At 41.0% G+C, this 19,147-nt stretch overlaps 1 protein-coding gene across 1 annotated transcript; it reads left to right on the top strand.

The window, feature by feature from the left end:
- Window positions 1-9,082: 9,082 nt before the first annotated feature.
- On the top strand, window positions 9,083-17,120 carry LOC308090750 (T-box transcription factor TBX3-like; the record flags this gene model as incomplete). The annotated part of the gene is made up of 7 exons (XM_080436014.1): window positions 9,083-9,369; window positions 9,996-10,263; window positions 11,762-11,908; window positions 12,177-12,253; window positions 14,359-14,416; window positions 15,000-15,219; window positions 17,062-17,120. 7 exons carry the CDS (start codon window positions 9,083-9,085, stop codon window positions 17,118-17,120), a joined length of 1,116 nt encoding a protein of 371 aa, XP_080292140.1.
- Between the last annotated feature and the right edge of the window lie 2,027 nt (window positions 17,121-19,147).

The following is a 19,147-nucleotide window of genomic DNA, read 5'->3' as shown; positions in this document are numbered from 1 at the left end:
TCTATGCAGCAGCATACGACTAGTGAACCGAACGGCAGAGACCAGCGCTCTAGTCGCAATGGGAACCCGCCCTGCAGGTTATGGAAATCAGAGGACTGAGGCCTGTGGTCAGTGAGTGTAGGCTAAGAATGCTTGTGAAGGATCTGACTGACTGTACAAGAAGTACAGTAAGGTAAACCAAGAATCTATCATCAGTCTAAACAGTATAATATACATAATATATAATAAAATACATGATCTGTACATTGAAACCATACAAACTATAGGATACCATATACCGGGTCAACAAATTAACCTGGCATCTGTCTACATAACATGCTATAATGCTCTCTGCAGTTCTGCAGTAAGGAGCGAGTTACAATTGTCAAGTTTTGATATGTCTGAGGTCTGGATAAGGAGCTGGGCTGAGGGTGAGGAAGGGTCTTATCCTTTGAATGTTATAGAGTGTAAACCTACAGGAACGAGTGTCCACTGCAATGTGTGCCTTGAATGAGAGCTGACTGTCCAGGATAACACCAAGGTTCTTGGCTGCTATAACCGAAGTCACCAGGGCGTTGTCTATGGAAATAGTTAGACAGACAGATAAATAAATCTCCATATGGGCACAAAAGGGATACAGACAGACGGGGACAACGGGTACTCTGACAAAGCCCAGACACTATGACATATCGGTCGGATCGGCAGTGCCGATGCAGGTGTGAGGGCTGCATAGTGGCCCAAAACCTCTAGTATGAAAAAATCCCACAGATGCAGTAACTTAATAGAAACAACACACACACACACGCACACACGCGCACGCACGCACACGCACGCACGCGCGCGCACACACACACACACACACACACACACACACACACACACACACACACACACACACACACACACACACACACACACACACACACACACACACACACACACACACACACACACACACACACACACACACACACACACACACACACACACGCACACAAACCCATGTGCTATCTGTCACACACACACACACACACACACACACACACACACACACACACACACACACACACACACACACACACACACACACACACACACACACACACAAACCCATGTGCTATCTGTCGTTTCAGGCAGCATTATCTCTTAATATGCTGAGGACGTGCAATAAAGCATTCAAACTCTTCAGTCACATGACGCGAAGGTTGAATAATTCATTTTTAAATGTGAGGTTAAGCCTGGCTGTTTTTCCAATCATGTGTACTAGACTAACTGACTAGCATCTTCATGTGAAATGACGGTGTGATTCATCACCTTTCTATGTGTAAAAGGAAGGTCTGGTGTTTCTTTCGGCAGAGAACACTGGCCTGTGTGTTTCATGTGTATGTGTTGTGCCAAGTGGGAATTTGGTCTGACCAGTAGTTGTCCAGAACCAAAAATTCCCCAAATCTCTTTATCTGTCCTATTTAATGCCCATATATGGAGTCCTCTGTATCTGTCTGTCTGGTTGTCTGTCGTTCTCTCTGGTTGTCTCTCTGTCCTGTCTGTGTCCATTGTATGCCAATGTATGGATATACCTGATGTCACCAATATGACGTTATAGTGCTGACGTCATCGGTTGGCCTCCAAGTATGATAAGGGTATTACTGCATTAAAGGGATAGTTTACCCAATACATTTGTTTTTTGTTTTTGTCGCATTCCTAAGCCAATAATTAGATGACCAGCGGACCGGCGGATCAAATTATTGGCTTAGGAATGCGACAAAAACTAAATAATATCCATGAATTCAAGTCTCCATGGGGTGAGTAATTGATCGAAAAAAAGTTATTTTGGGGGTGAACTATCCCTTTAAGTACTCTGACAACTGGTACAAGACGTACTCTCACAACAGGTACAATGGGTATTGCATAAGCAGAGGGGCATGTGTTCCCAAGGGGTATCGTTGTATAGGGTATAGGAAAAACCCAAGTGTAATTCTATCCTAGAAATAATCAAGTGTCTGACTGTCTTTGCCTCAACATCCTGATTGATCCATGATTGCTGGACATGACTCCAACTCAAGTTTAGGCTACTCTGCTGTCGTGCAACCAGCTGAAGACTGCTTTGATTTATAAAGGTGTCTGAGTGAGTCTGTGTGACGGTGCTGGCTCTGGCAGTGACAGAGTAGCCTGCATGGCGTGGCCAGACTAAGAGCAAATGGAATCTTGCTCTGGCAGATTTGTCTGGTTTCCAGGCTAGTGACAGAGGAGGTGTTGGACTGTTCCCTGGGCTACAGTGTCGTCCTGACTTCACCTTAACTGAAAATAGGACACATAGGGATACAAAATTGGTGACTTAAGAGCTGCCTCAATCGCCGGCAGGGAATTAGGAATTAGATGAGTCAACTGTGAGTGTGTGTGTGTGTGTGTGTGTGTGTGTGTGTGTGTGCGTGTGTGCGTGTGTGTGCGTGTGCGTGTGCGTGTGCGTGTGCGTGTGCGTGTGCGTGCAGGCATGCGTGCGTGCGTGCGGGCTTTTGCACTAGAACTCAGATGTGGTGTGACAAAGAAAAGACACAAACAGAGGAATTCAGACAACATGAGTTGATTCTTTATCACAGGTTATTCTGCATGTATACTCAGTACCAGGGAATCCCTGTCTGACAACGGAACTCACAAATGCCTGTGTTTTGTACAACTTTTGTTCTGCTATTTCAAATCAGTCACGCAATTAATGCATTCTATAATGAGGTAATTACAACAGTAAACAGGCATTCAAGAGAACTTACTGTCTAGAAGTTGATTGCTAGGAGATCCTTTGCTCTGGAAGAGCTTGTCTTCATTGTCTTCATTCCACAATGCAATGTTTCCCAAAACATCATAGAGTTGTGTCCCATTTTGGGTTGCAGACCCGTTTTATGGGTCACAAGTGAATATATATATTATTTTTTTTAATAACCAATTTCTTTCTTTCTTTTTTCCAAAATAATTCTAATTTTTCTAAAGATTCAGACATTTCTAAATAAATAAATAAAATCATTTTTTCAGAAATGTTCCAATTTTTTTTTAAATAGCAGATCTACTCAAACGCGTTGGCTCACAAGTCAAGACACGTTGCATCGCAACGCTTATATCTGCTATTTTAATAATTTTTGCGAGCTTAAGTAGTTAATTCGTAATGCATTTCGTAAGTTTGGGTCCCAGGGAGACAACACATTTCTCTTTTGGGTCTCAAACTGCAAAGGTTTGTGAACCCCTGCCACAAATGTATTTCTGAATGTCATGTAATATTGAATATGTCTGAGCCCCTCCGCTCCCAATTCCCATCCGTCACATACCCTCAGGCATGGAAGCAGACTTGTTTGGATATGAAAGCTCCCTTCTGCTTCCATGAAGCAAGCACACAAGGCGGCAGCGTAGAAAGCACCGTGCTCGTTGGACATTTAAGGTACTCTCCCTGCTATTAAGAGTTTAAAGAATATTGAAACATGCCTTGTTCCCCTTCGTTGCCCCAGATGTGGCTTTGAAGAGGCAATAGAATGGAGAAGAGCAAAAAAGGCAGCTCTATTATGAAAGAATGCAGGAGTATATCAAGGAGTAATCCCATTGAAGGGATTATTGACACTTCTAGAACCCTGGGAAAGCATGTATGGAGCTGGAAGGCTCAAAAAGAGAAGGAGTAAATCATGTACTGTAACAGCAAATATTCAGGGAGAGGCCTGTAGCATCCACGTGACTGGCAAGCTGAACCGCAATTAAATCTTACAGTATTTACTTAGTTGACAGGAGTCCCCCTGGGGTCCATACTTGGTCCCCTCCTTTCTTCCCTCTACTACACCATACTGTATCTCTTTGCCAAAAATAGCCGATCTACAGCTAATTTTCCCAGAATGTTTGCCTATTTTGCCACATGTTCGATGGAATGCCAGAGGGTTCAAGTGGTTAAGTAACTCCTACTGGCCTCAGTTGACTGTGAAGGTCAGAACTGTACACAAGACTGTGAATGGTTGCCGTTGCCCGACCCTGTTGAACCTCATGATGATTTAATTTACAGAGAGATCATCATGCATACTCCCAAAAATGTTTGTGGTGCTGGGAGTAAATCCCCTTAGAAAAGAGCTTTTCACCAACACTTTCCCCCTCTTTATTTGTCAATGTTTCGGTCAGATAAGGACCTTCATCAGCACCTGATTTAATTTGGACCAATTTATTTGGAGTCTGTAAAGCAGGAGCCTCTGTGTAATGAGATTAGCGCTGACTCCCAGTCAGAGACTGCGCTGGTCCCTAAGTTGTAACCAGCTATAATGTAACATAACATTCTCTGGTGATTGCATTAGCCTCATGTGTCAGACAATGGGGCTCTCTCACAAACATTAGTTAAATCTTTAATGTGCACAGTAAAATAGTGAGAGAGTAAAAACTGACCCATTTCCAAATGCTTGCTTTTAGTATTAACTTAAGTGTTTCATTGTCTCACCGACAGCACAGTACAATCAATGGAGACATTTTGTCAGCGGGAGGTGGGATGGTGCTGAAGAAGAATCAAAGACTACCAACATATTAACAACTTGAAACCTAGCATCCTTACGCTGGGGGGAACATTTTCAGAAAATAACAACGTTACGCACTGTGAGCTTGTATATCTGCTATTTTCTGTGAAAAGATTGGTGTAGACGGAAAAAAAGAGCGGCCCAAGTACAGAGCCGACCCCGATCAACCAAGTATTTGATTACTAGGTATAGAGGGTTTAAGTGGTTAAAAAGACTGGGAGCAACTGAAGGTTTACAGAATATGGCAAGCATAACACCTTTCAATGGACACAGAATTTCTAATGTTATGAAAGGCCAAAGACCATTTGGCCTGAAAACCACTGTGTCAATTACTGGACCAATGATCTTTTCCTTACAATTAATGACGGGGAAGAGGTTAAATCTGCACTGCGTTGACTGACACTGAAGGCAGATGACTTTGAATCAGGTACAGCATGTCCACTCATCCGGTTACTTGAATTTAATTCACTCTAAAATGACAGAGTGGATTGGACTGCAATTAACAGCCAGCTGTGAATAAATTCCATTAGGAGATCCTCGTGGAGGCAGACACGCCTTTCACTCTAAATTTCATGAAATGTCATACTTTCATAAGTTGAGCAGTGCTGGTGACTAAGCCAGGAAAAGTAACATGGCAAAACACACAACTGTTAGATTCTGCTCCCTTTGTTTTCTTTTATTCCAGTCTCTCCGTGACTTTTTAATATCCATAGCTGCATGCACCCAGGAAAATAATGAGTGAACTCTGACTATAAGAATTGACATGAGGGCCGCACTTCATAATGAACCTTATCCTAATGTTCCTCATGATGGTGCAGCCTGAGTCAGTCACTTCATGGACTGGTCCATTTTTTTTACTGTCCTACCAACATTTCACTGCTTGAACCTGTATGAATGAGTGAAAAATAAACCACTTTTAATTCTTCTCTGCTGAATCTTCTCGGCTGTATCTCACGTAGACAAAAGACACCACAGTATTGTGGTGTCTTTTGTCTACGTGAGATACAGCCTTTAGTGCAGAGAAGCACCACTAACAGAACTCCATGGATATTCACCTCTCAATTTTATTCAGTATTTAAATACTTTCCAGCAAACCACAGTACTTTCACCAAAATTCTTCTTGTCATCTGTCTGTTCAAGGTAGGTAACAGAAAGCAATGCCTCTAACATAAGCACAGGCCGCAGCACATCCGCATGGTATGAAGCTGTGATATGTTTCAGAATATAAACAACCAATTTACTCCATGGATGGACATCAAGACAGCAAATAATTGTTCCTGTGTTCTGAGCTACCATGTACCAAACCCCTGGATGTTATTGTCACCGCCAGGCCGAAAGGCATGGCGAGAGAGTATGTTTTGCCCCCTGTCCGTCCGTCCGTGTGTCCGTCCGTGTGTCCGTCATTCTGTCATTTTGTGTACAGCTAATCTCCGGCACCGTTGGCTTGATCGCAGCGAAACTGTGCACACACACTCCCTGGCTGCCAGTGCAGAACCTCTGCCCCAAATTTTTCAAATTAGCCTTTATAGCGCCACCAGGAGGCCGCTTTTTGCAAAACACATTTCTTGACAGTACTCCTACAGATTTTATCCAAACATCACGCAAATCAGTACACAGTATCTCTATAGTCATGTGATCAACACGGATCTGTCCAATTTTCCATATTTCATCCTTATTGGCTAAGGTTGGCTTCCAAAGTTTGCAGGATTGCTCCGTTTTCAACAAAATGCCTCAAATCATGAACGCAGCTTGCGATTTCCGTGAGATTTCACACACACATTCCCACTAGGCAGAGGAAGAAATGCCACTTGAAAATGTTCAAATCAGCCTCATGGTGGCGCTATAAATGGACGATTTGTGTTTTTAACTATAACTGCACCGATCTGCATGAAACTTTGCACGCACACTCCCTAGAGGCCAAGGAAAAACAACTGACCTGCATTTTTTACATTTGCCTTTCATAGCGCCACCAGGAGGCCGACTTATGTAAAACAAATTTTTTGATATTAAGCCTTCATAATTTATCCAAATTTCACGCACATCGGTACACTTGATCTCTATAGTCATGTGATCACGATGGATCTTTTAAAATTTTCATATTCCATCCTGATTGGCTAACATTGACATCTAAAGTTTGCAGGAGTGGCCCGTTTTGAACAAAATGCCACAAATCATGAATGCAGCGTCCGATTGTGGTGACACTTTGCACGCACATTTGCACTACATTGAAGAACAAATGCCACCCTTTTAACATTGCCCTATTATAGCGCCACCAGGAGGCCAATTTTGCAACACTTTTCTTTTTTATATTACTCCTACAAATTCAAACATCATGCAAATCGGTACACATATAGTCAAGTGATCAAGATGATTCCGTCCAATTTTTCATATTCCATCCTGATTGGCTAATTCCGAACATTGCTGCCCCACAATAACCTACCTGACCTGGCGGAGACCTGTGCTCCGAGGAGCACTTTTTCTAGTTTTAACATTGATCTATCCGTTCCGCTCTGTCACTGAGCTCAATAGAAGAGCTAAAGCAATGCTTAGATGGAGTTGTGAGAGGAATCAGCTTCTATGTGGATGACTTCAGACAGTGTTCACATCTGTGAGCATGCTCCGAGCAGTTTGATGGCTTTCAATACAAAACAAAGGACGGCAGCAGCTATTTTCTTATGCTTTCCAGAGTAAGTGTTGGTGTGTCAGGACTCAGGACCTTAACTCAGGGTGGACCCTAATGCAGAACTGAACTCAGGAAAAAACACAGAAACCAGGATCACACTTAACTTAATAATGCATGGGTACCCGAGGCTACACTTAACTAGACTTTACTTACAGATAACATAACATAAATTAACAGGAACACACAAAAGTATAACACAACAACTCAAACATACACTCTTGCATTTAACTGAAACACAACTCAAACTAACACACAGACAAACCAAGAACCTGAACAAACTATTATCGAGCAACAAGACAAGAAAAGTCTGTCTAGTCTCTGAAAGTTATGAAGCCAACCAGGCTCAGCAGGTGGATATCGCAGGTGAATCACCTGAAGGCAAGCAAGGCTCTGGGGGATTAAGGGAGTTATGAAAAGGCAGATAGCACGTGTGTGTGTGTGTGTGTGTGTGTGTGTGTGTGTGTGTGTGTGTGTGTGTGTGTGTGTGTGTGTGTGTGTGTGTGTGTGTGTGTGTGTGTGTGTGTGTGTGTGTGTGTGTGTGTGTGCGCGTGTGCGTGCGTGCGCGTGTGCGTGCGCGTGCGCGTGTGTGTGTGTGTAATCTAATTCCCCATGGCTAGAACTTGTATTGGGGTCTGAGCTTCAGCAGGGTAAGTGATATTATGGATTGCTCCAAATAAACCTGTGAGAGGACATTTTCTACAGGTGTGGTTGGTCAGCCATCATCAGCCTACCCAAAGTCATTTCATTCTTCTTAATGCTTTCTTTATATAATAATTAGTGCTAGAATCATCACATTAGATGAATAGACCTATTTTAATGTTAATTTACTATTACAGCAGGCATGTCACACATTCTTTTGAGTAGCCTAATCAATGTTGTTCCTTTATTACACCCAGGCTGGTCTAACTAAATTAAATTAGACTTCTGGCGTCCCCCTATAATTAAAACAACTAAAGGCCATAGTTTGTTCAAATGAAACGGGCAGTAACCACGCCCATAGGGTTATAACATAGGGTAAACCAAAAAGACGATACAAACGGCAGTCAATGGAATTTGACTCAATAGTAGATGGTAAAGGTAAATGATATACTAATAGGCTAAAAGGAGTTTCAATTGATACGTTTTTCATAACTGGATCTTTTTGCTCTCCACAACTTGCTGCTCCTTGAACTTGCTGCCAGTAGGCTAATGTCCATGCATTAGACAGCTGTCTAGTCCAGACAGAGTCAAAGTATCCTCGAGTTTCTTGTAGATGCCAATTCCTCAGTGTGTAAAGTCTAATCGCTCTGTGATCGCAGATCTTGCGCAGTAAATTTGGACATGGATCTGAGCTTCTCTGGAGTTTACAACCTATAGTAGGCTATAGGCCAGTGGTTCTCAACCTTTTCAAGCCGTGACCCCCCAAAATAATCATATTTGAACTGCATGGGGACCCTCCAAAATATTCATATGTGAACTGGGGACCCCCACCCTGCGAGCAGCACTTGGAATACAGGAGTTGAGGCATTCAATTCTGTTTGACTCGATCGGTTCCACAGATAAAAAAAAAATGAAAATAGCAGATCTACAAGCTTTGTAAATTATTTGACGATTTGGCCAATGTTTGACCAGTTTGTATAGTAGGCTATAATGTGTTGATTATTACTTTTGATGCCTAATGGTCTTCTTCTTTTCTCTCTTTAAATTTTTGTTTTGGTATTGAAAAGGTCTTAAAAGTCCTTACATTTTCACTTCACTGTCATCTGTGGACTCCCCCCCAAACAAAAAAAATCATATGGGGACCCCCCTGGGGGTCCCGACCCACAGGTTGAGAACCACTGATATAGTATACCGATTGGAGTGACCGCGCGCACTGATGAGAAACCCAACATAGGCTACACACGGGTCTGTCATGATGGCATATCCCCCAATCCACGGGCTTTCTATGTCATCTTTCCTGTCTCAGCCTTCATTTTTCACCAAGCCTGGAGACGCAGCAGGGCTGTGCGCTGCTTTGGGACGTCGCTGTGGAGACCATGTCCGACCACCACCACCACCACCACCATGTCCCTTTAAAAGTCTGTGGCCAGAAAATGAGCAAGTGGACGAAGATGATGACCTGAAAGTCTCGCTGGATTCTAAGGATTTGTGGAATGAATTCTACAAAATGGGAACGGAGATGGTCATCACGAAATCGGGGAGGTAAAGATGTGTAGTAAAGCAAACTTTTACATTTCAAGGTCTCTCCTTAACTCTGACAGTGTAAATGGAACCAAATGGACCCATTTGGTTCCATTTGAACCCAGAGAGTCCCTGGAATGCACTTTGAGAACCACTGGTTTAGAGACAAACTAATTCGATCCAAATGGCAAGTAAATGTAAATGGATATATGGCATGTACATGTCTATGACTGGATGAGATCATCTAAACACTTTCAAAAGTAGACCTAAAGTAACTTATTAATCTTACATCCATGTATGAAAAGCCTATAACGGCTTGTAATGTTTATTGTCTGTTAATTAAGACTGTTTTATTTAATGAGTTCACCATATATTTGAGATTGTTAAAAAAAAAAAAAAAACATTTGGTTGTATTAAAAAAATATATACTTTTTCTTATACTGTCATGTAATATGTTTTCATGTTATGTAATGCAATTTATTTTTGTGTGGACCCCAGAAAGAGTAGGCTGCTGCTAAGGTAGTATAGCTAATGGGGATCCAAATAAAAAATACAATAATCAATACAATTCTTTAAGGGTTTATTTTGCCTATATGGCCTATACCCTCAATGTTAATTTAATAGCCTGCTCTTATTCTGTTCTACAGGAGAATGTTTCCTCCTTTCAAAGTTCGCGTCAGTGGTCTGGATAAGAAAGCAAAGTATATTCTACTGATGGACATTGTGGCTGCGGATGACTGTCGCTATAAGTTCCATAACTCCCGCTGGATAGCAGCTGGTCAGGCTGACCCGGAGATGCCCAGACGAATGTACATCCACCCTGATAGTCCTTCTAAAGGGGAGCAGTGGATGACCAAGCCGGTTGCTTTTAATAAACTCAAATTAACCAATAATATTTCGGACAAGCATGGATTTGTAAGTATAATAGGCAACGCATTATTATTGCATCTTCTTTTATGTGTGTTTATGTGCTTCAACTTCAGTTGCTTGTGTACGGGGGGGCAGAAGTTCAGAACTCCCGGACTCGGCAGTCACATCGACCTTTGTATGCAGTGGTTGAAAAAGTACTCACGTGTTTTACTTAACAATACGCTATTGTAGAAATAATACGTTATAAGTACAAGTTCGGTATTCAAAATCTACTTGAGTGAAAGTAGCCTACAAAAGTATTGGCACTTTGGCATCGAAATGTACTAGTACCAAAAGTAGACAGTAGGCTACTCATTATTCAGAATGTCCCGTTTCACAAGTTTTCAAAATGTAAGTGTATAAAAATCTTTTGAAAATAGCAGATCTACAAGCTCACAATGCATGGTGCATGGTGACCATTGTGAGCTTGTAGATCGTCTATTTTCAAATGGCCAAAATGTATATAGGGCTGAAGTTTTTAATGTTTTGTAATAATAATACAAATCTACAAAGTAGGCTAGTAACAAAAAAAATCAAATAATATTTGTAGTGAAGTAAAAAGTATAATAATTTGCCTCGGAGATGTAGTGGAGTAGAAGGAAAAGTATTGACAATTGGAAATACTCCAGTAAAGTAAAAAATACCTCAAAATTGTACTTAAGTACAGTAATTGAGTAAATGTACTTAGTTACTTTACGCCACTGTTTGTATAATAGGATAATTGTGCACAGCAGCATGTAGGCACGCCCAGCACATAGTTACATAGTTAAAAATGACACGATAGCTGTCCATGGTGCTGGAACCTTTGCTTGTGTGCGTGCGTGCCTGCGTGTGTGCGTGCGTGCATGGTTTGTGCATGTGCCACTGCCATGGGCAGGCAGTGTAGTGTTTTGTTTACCTGTGTGTGTCTGTTTTAACTAAGCAAACTACATTAAAATGGCGTAAAGAGGGATGATGTCTCAAATGCTTTGAACAATGTTTAAAGCATGTAAGGTCAAGGTTTAATGGGTTATTTTATCTAGCACCATAATGCAACAGTGCTTTTCTGAACCTAATGGTTGGGGGTTGAGGGGGGGGGGGGGGGTGTTGTCAAGTGCTCTGGCCCCAGGGCTTTCTAACTTGCTCCGCCAGCTTGAGTATGTTGTTTTCTTCTGTAGTGAATTAGAAATATAGTTTATTTATGCCATATATATGGATAGAGGTGCTATAGCATTGTTATTTTAACTCAACCATTTCTTTAAAATGACGTGTTTAAGAAATCAAGTGACGATCACGTAAAAGATGGGCCTTGTTAGGCTATAGGTTATCTCCGCCAGGCCTACGGGAGCCTGACAAAGGTCATATCTCACAAATGAGATTTTAAGAAAATCAAACTGTAATATTGTCACCTCCACATTCCTTAGTGTTATGTTTGTCATCACACATGGTTACAAAATGTCTATGCAGGCTATATAAACTGCAGCTGCAAAACAATGTGATGCACTGTCTTTCTCTCATTCTGCAGACAATTCTGAATTCTATGCATAAATATCAGCCCAGATTTCATATTGTGAGAGCTAATGATGTAATGAAGCTGCCCTGCTGCAACTTCCGGACTTATGTCTTCCCCGAGACAGAGTTCATTGCGGTCACGGCGTATCAGAATGATAAGGTAAACTTTCTCTCTCTCTCTCTCTCTCTCTCTCTCTCTCTCTCTCCTCTCTTACTTTCTCTGTTACTCTCACTCTAAACAAATTGTTGCAGGAAAGTACACAATTATTTTCAAGGACTACTTTACTGAGAGGCCTAATTGGCTGCGACCAACAAGGGCCTCATGGACTTGAACTCACTTTCTGTATAGCTTAGAAAATCTAAACACCTTTCAACTTCTTACATAATGTGCACAATGACAGCCTTATCCTTTTCCCCTTCTTCTTCAGATTACACAGCTAAAAATTGATAACAATCCTTTTGCTAAAGGATTCAGAGACACAGGGAATGGTAGACGAGAAAAAAGGTAGGCTGCTACATAGCCTGTGTGAAATGAGCCACTTGTTTTGCAACCAGGATGCATATTAAACAGATTTACCATATCTAATTCTTACCGCACTATAATATTGATGTACAGGTGGATTTACTAATCAAAGGTTGATTTACAGGAAGTACCCAAACCATCTGTCGCTACACAAGGAATATCAGGAATGCGCAGACTCTGATGAGTCCAGTGATCATCCAGGCACCAGGGTTCATTCTCCTCTTGAAGTATCTAACCCTGCAAGTCGAGGTAGACAGTAACCCGATAGCTTTTAATCATTAAAATGCATAAACAACGTAGTCCTGAAGTTATACATGAATGCTGAAAGTGTTCATGTATAAATGGGTTTCAGGCTAGACTATTCATTCTTCTGCATATATGTAGTGCCTGGCTTTGTAGAAAGCATTGATTTGGGGAAAACGAAAATAGGCCTATATATAAAAACAGCCTTTGGGTACTTCATTGTTAACCACTAACATGGAGTTTGAAGTTCAATGGGTTTATGTAGGAGGGGGGCGTGTCTGATTTCTTTATCACAAACACAGCCACAGATGACACAAAAACAACAGCGGAATAGTGCACAAAACATCAGAGTGAAAATATGAAAAAAGAATCCATCCAGGATTGTACAAGTTAAATAGCGAAAGCAGTCGGTTCTAGTGGCCACTGGCCATCAATATGATATTAATAGGCATGGTAATTTGAAGGCAATATAAAGCAGCTCTCAATACTTGCTGCAACAGAATAACCTTTCTCTGTGAAGCTCAATTGATACTCCACCACACGGCAGTGTCGCTTGCCAAAAAGTGATGTGTTCACAATGCTCATGACATTCGCAGTTTCACTGTACAAGCCGTTTGTACTTAGACATGCATGGCTTAATCTTTGAGACAAGCATATGCTACTGGATCAACCAGGTAGGTTGACCCTGCCTGGTAGGTTGATCCTGCCCCGCGGCGGAACAGGAGGCCTACCTGGTTGATCCTGCCAGTAGCATATGCTTGTCTCAACACCGGCTTCAGGTGGTCTCAAAGATTAAGCCATGCATGTCTAAGTACAAACGGCTTGTACAGTGAAACTGTGTTCAGTCATGAGCATTGTGGTACCCTTACGTCCCAAGTTAATTCTTCTAAATTGTCAGTGGGAGGTGGCTTTTATACTTAGGTAGCTATGTGGTTTTGACATTTAGTCCATTTTAGATCATGATCATTTGAAGTAGAGACTTTAGACCTATGTTAACTTGATAGCTGAATTTGACATTATTTAAAGATTGGTTAGATTGAGCCTTTTTGTAGAATGGCCACATGATCAAATTTGAGAGTAGACCTGTCTGAATGAAGACCAGAAGCCTAATATATTAGTCAAGGGGGATTCTCCTTTGGCTAAGCTATAGATGTGTGGCTTCCCTGTGGAAGATCTGGGTTTGAATCCAGGTGGTTATGTAAAATTCACATCACTCAATTCCCAGCTCTTTTGCTCTATTGGTATTGCATGATTGTAAAAGACCACTACACATTTTAGTTGAGCTTCGGGGCAATGAAGCTGCAGCCAGTAATTCTAATGCCCTTTTAATGTCATTATCCACCTTTGATTAAACTCATTTCAGATATTTATTTTAAAGCAATGTATTATTTTTCCTCAGATGAGAAAAACAGCAACATTGGACAGGATGTTGAGTCCCAAGATACTGGAACCTGTACGTCTCCTTTGGGCCAAAAGGGCAAGGAAACACCAAGGACCAATTCAGACCTCAAGAACAGTGACTATGGGTCAAGGGAAGAAAAGGTGTCGTTCAGTGTCTCAGACATTAAGCACCACCATAAGAAAGATTTCCAGAAGAGGGATTTAAATAGTGGTGTTTTAAGTGAAATAAAAGATGGAATCTTACCTCCACTTGTGCCAACAGAGACTCGTTGCCTACAGCGCTTGGTGATCCCGGATTTGCAAAGTCAACAGTTTTTAAAGCCATTGAATTCTGGACAGTTTGCAGTGGTTCCAGATTCATTGTCCACTGTTGGTAAGGGACACCTGTTTGCCTATCTGTCAGGGGTAAATGGACTTGAGAACAGATGCTCAACTTCTCAAAGCATCAGCTATTCGAGTTCCTTCCTGTTCCACCTGTCGCAGCACATTTTGGCATCTCAGGTAGGCTTGAAGCATAGATGAAAGTACATTTAATTAAGCATTTGTGTATCGAGTGGGCTAAGCAGAAACTAAGAACTAAGCAGAAATGCATCCTTTAGCCTAAATTATTTTCACCTTACATTGTTCAGAAATCCTTTAATTAATCCTTTAGTGACAGTGAATAAAACACCACATTTTCAACCTATCTTCATATAATTGGTCCTCTTTAATTTGCTCATTATACGATTATACATTTCTGTCTACTCGCTCTGTGTCTCAGAGGAGGGCTGTGGACAGTTCAATAACCTGCCTACCAGTGACTTCAAAGGCCGGTTTGGTCATTTCAAAAAAATTAAAAATAGATATACTGTATAATACGTTAATGCAGAACAATGGCTTCTATATACCTTCAAATCCCAATTGATGATGTCATTGGTAGGCAGGTTTCGGAACTGACTATTGCCCACCAATGAGACGCAGAGTGAGCTTATAATGAGCATTAGTGAGGGCCAATTATATGAAGATATGGTTGAAAATGGGTGAAGTGCCACCATAACTTGCTAAATGGTGACAATCCCTTTTTTTGTTATATATTTTCTTTCAGGGAATTCCGGTGACACCTTTTGCAGGATTCTTCCCATATCCATACAACTATATGGCAGCGGCGGCCGCAATGGCCCCAGCACTCCTCACCTCTTCAGCAACCTCCGTCCTGCACAGAAACGCCAGGCTCAGCACCTCTCCATCAAGCTTGCGATTCAGCCCTTATCAGATCCCCACCTCTACTGCACCAAGCGAGAATCTTCCCAGCACTAGACTGTCTGGCAAATTAAATGCAGGATCTACGTTGTTGAAATCAGACAGCACAGACTCAATTCCGGTGTCTGAGTGTCATCACAACACTGGGATCAACAAAAGTTTGTCACCTAAAACTCTTGTAAAGGTTTCTACTAATGAGCTGCAAAGTATATATAGTGGACTTGAGAAAACAAAGATGTCGCCCATAAACTCATGTGATGAATAAATCAATTCACAAATAATTTCACAATAGTCTCCTAAAATGGTATAAACAATGACTGTGTAGCTGCAGTTGAAGCCCTCATTGTTTACAATGTGTTATACTGTATACTGCCAATACGAAAACAGAGCTATCCATCCCATTCAACAATCTAATTGTAAATGGTTAAAATATGATATAGAATATTTTTGCGTAGTAATGCTCGGCAACACTCAAAACCTATTTTGTAAATATGTGATAACCTAAAGATAAATAATAACTCATTTATTTTGTATTTACCTATAGATATGTAGTGTTCTTTTTACACATGAAAAAATAAGTAATTTGGGGCAGACAAAGTTTCAAACATTGTTAGTAAGTGTATAATAATCTTCCCATGAGATATGAAGGTAGTGTGTGGACATTTAGGTGATTACAGTCCATATCCAGTTGATAAAACAGTTGAACATTGATTATTTCTCAGGATGCTTCTTTCACCAGCACCAAAGAAGCTTTTTTTAAATAGATTATTCTCCACTTTCTTCAGGTTATTTGATTGATAGTTGATGGTTGTATTTTTCCACATTTAAAATAAAAATACAGTTTTTCAAATTGTTGTTAATATTTGCATTTGACATTGTTGACCTTTGCTAAATTGTGATTGGCCTAATGCAGAAATAAATCAGCATTCATGATAAGTATATTTTATGGTATGTACTAGTTTCAGGAATCTATCACATCACTCCTATTCATATTGATTGAAACCTTTATTTATTCTCGAAAAGAGCATTGAGGTTCACCCTCATTTGCAATGCTGTCGAGATTACAGAACAAGATTAAGATTACACACACAAGAGAAATCAACAGTACATTCTACAATTCAACAATACAACATAAAAAAACACAGAAACAACAAAATAAGACCTAATAGAAAATGTGTAAATGAAAAACAATCACATATTGAGGTAGGTATAAGAGTAAGTCATTAAATTGTCCATAGGAAATTGGGGTGTTAATTTTTAGCTGGAGTTGTAAGGTATTCCATGAAATAGGAGCATCAAACAGTTTTCCCTACCTTAGAGCACCAAAGTCTGACGTCACAGAAAAATGAGGAATACCTATTTTATACTTACCGATCTACAAACTCACAATGCATCCCCATTGCTGCTCTTTTTGAGCTTGTAAATACTGTAAGCTATTTTCAGCCAAATACATGTCAATTTGGGGTCCGGTCTTGATATGAAAATGTTTGAGAACCACTACTTTAGAGATTTTAATGGACCAGAAAGTTAGAATCCAAACCCAAACAGACCTGGTTGTGTTGAAGCCCAAGCCCCCATTTCATGAATCTGACCAGACTTCTCTTTAGGAATTTTCTTAGGAAGAATTTTAAGTAGAAACTTTTTAGGGGGAGCTCTTAAAAACTGTTTTGCCAGGCCCCCCAGAAGGAAAATATTTTTAAATTGTTTTAAAACCTTCAAAACAACCACCTCAAGTTCTTGAGGTGCGTTGATTTGATTTCCCTATGAATAGCCTACAGAGTCTAAATTAATTTAAATTAAACCCTATGGGAATTTGTTTTAAAATAATATCTGTGGCTGTAGTTTTGCTTCTTGGCGTTGCGTGACAATACCTCGCTGGCCCATTCTTCACTCTTGTCATCTCTTAGCAAGTCCGCTGAAGCTGACAGTCAACAGCTCTGTAGGACTGGGAGGCCCATGGACCTAATGAGGTTGATTCTGATGTGATGATTTTGGACAGCGATCCTAGATTCTCTCTAGACACTGCTTCCCCCTCCTCTCCTGCAACATGTGACTCATTAAAGTTCTTCACAATTACTTTCATGACAACTCATGTCTGTTAGACATGAGTTTGTAGCCACACATCATTGTGTAAGCACTAAGCAGTCATAGCATCAGGTTCTGCAACGTTTCTGTGTAGAGAACAATGTGCTCTCGACATTGCACTTTGGATTACCAGCACACCTATGACAGACTATATTCGGAACATGCTTTTTTTTTTTGCCCAATTAAGCCCTGTATACTTAGTTGACCGAAGTCCCCCAGGGGTCTATATAGGCTCCTGTTATCACTAAATATCTTACATGGAAATGACTTATCTACTAGCTCACAACTTTTTGGGGTGAAAAAACAAACAAATTTAAGTAACAAAAACGTGAGAACAAGTGACCAAGAAATAACTGCATCGTAGCATCTATCAAAAGAAGGTGACAAGAAGGAATACAAAGAGAGAGGAGTGCTGGGGGTGAGGTGGGGTCTGAATAGTTGAGACCTATGTAGAGCATTGTCCTGGGTGTTTTATGCCATCATCAAGTGATATGGACTTGCACATAAGCTTAAAATAACACCTGGCCATTGATCAGTTCTCATCTGGACATTCTGCTCCACTGTGAATCTTAGTAACACTTTACAGTAGCATTAACATCAGCACCATACAGACACGGCTTGAGAGGATTATGGTGGATCTAATATATGGGTGGGGGTGGGGTAGTAGGATTCAATCTGATCTGTTTAGTCATAATGTGTTATTCTTCTGGAGGAACGTGTTCACTTACTTTACAAGTGCTCTCTGTCAGTTATACTCATTACGGTTGGAATCCACGCGGGACTGGGGTCAGGCAGGTCATCTCCAGATTTGCGTCAGTGTCCTTGGCTGGAGCCACAGTCCAGCAGTTGTTTGGGTTTGTGTCAAGTCAGCTTAAGGACCAAGGTGCCTAGATTCACAACCTCTGTATACAGTATATAATTAAAGCTGTCATTGCTTTAATTACATACTGACCCTCACCCTCCAATCTAATCTGGTGAAGTGTTGTTCCCATATATCCCAGAGACATACTAGGAAAGAACAAATAGATGGAAGTATGATGCAGGGAAGTGATTAGATCCTGGCTATTGGGCTCCAGCGCAAAATGCAATCAAAAGTTTATGCTAAACTATAAATAGTAGACCACTTTTGTAATTAGTACATTTGATTACATCATGGGTGTAGATTTGGGGGAAGTACTAATGTTGTCCACGCCAGGCATTCCCTTGGCTGCACAGAATGTCAAAAGGGTAAATTGTTCACATTCCTCCATGATTGGTGAGTGAATGGCATTAGACCAAGGATAGACCAAGTAATTCTGACATCACCACAAAAACAAATTTACGTTCGGGTGGATAAAGCTGCTCTGGAGCATTATTTTCTATGGTATAACCTGTGCCACATAACTTATTTTTTACAGCTTGGCTCTGCAGGAGGCTAGCCGTCAATAAGAGGGTCGATCTGTGTGTTTGTGTGTGAGCTAATCTCGTAAATCAATCAGCGCCACATTTCTTGTGGACACTGCCAGCGGGCTAACTTAGTACCTCCACTAATTAATAAAGCACCGATCAGAGCACTACATCATGCGCCGCTTGGCCAATCAAATACGGATGTCATGTTTGTGTCATTTTGTGACATTTGTTTGCCAATCAAATACGGATGTTACCTTTGCGATGCCCACCGTCCACCTACAAGGCAATTTTAAGATGGAAGTCAATGGGGCTGGGATCGTGATGAAACCTTGTTTTTGTTAAATCAACAAGATGAGAAGCAGCTCTTGGTGTGTGTGTGTTCAAACTTCAAAGCAGAAATTGACACAGCCTAGGCCTAATTCATTACATGAAGAGCATTTGGCTTTCCAGTCGCAAACACAACAATTCAATTCAACAGTTCAATTGTCTTCAGGTACTAAGCTGACCAGATGCAGCATA

Source organism: Gymnoscopelus braueri, assembly GCF_963280865.1.
Source record: "Gymnoscopelus braueri genome assembly, chromosome: 8".
NCBI classification, from domain to species: Eukaryota; Metazoa; Chordata; class Actinopteri; order Myctophiformes; family Myctophidae; genus Gymnoscopelus; species Gymnoscopelus braueri.
Note: the sequence above shows the minus strand (reverse complement) of the source record. Positions and strands in the feature narration are given on the sequence as shown.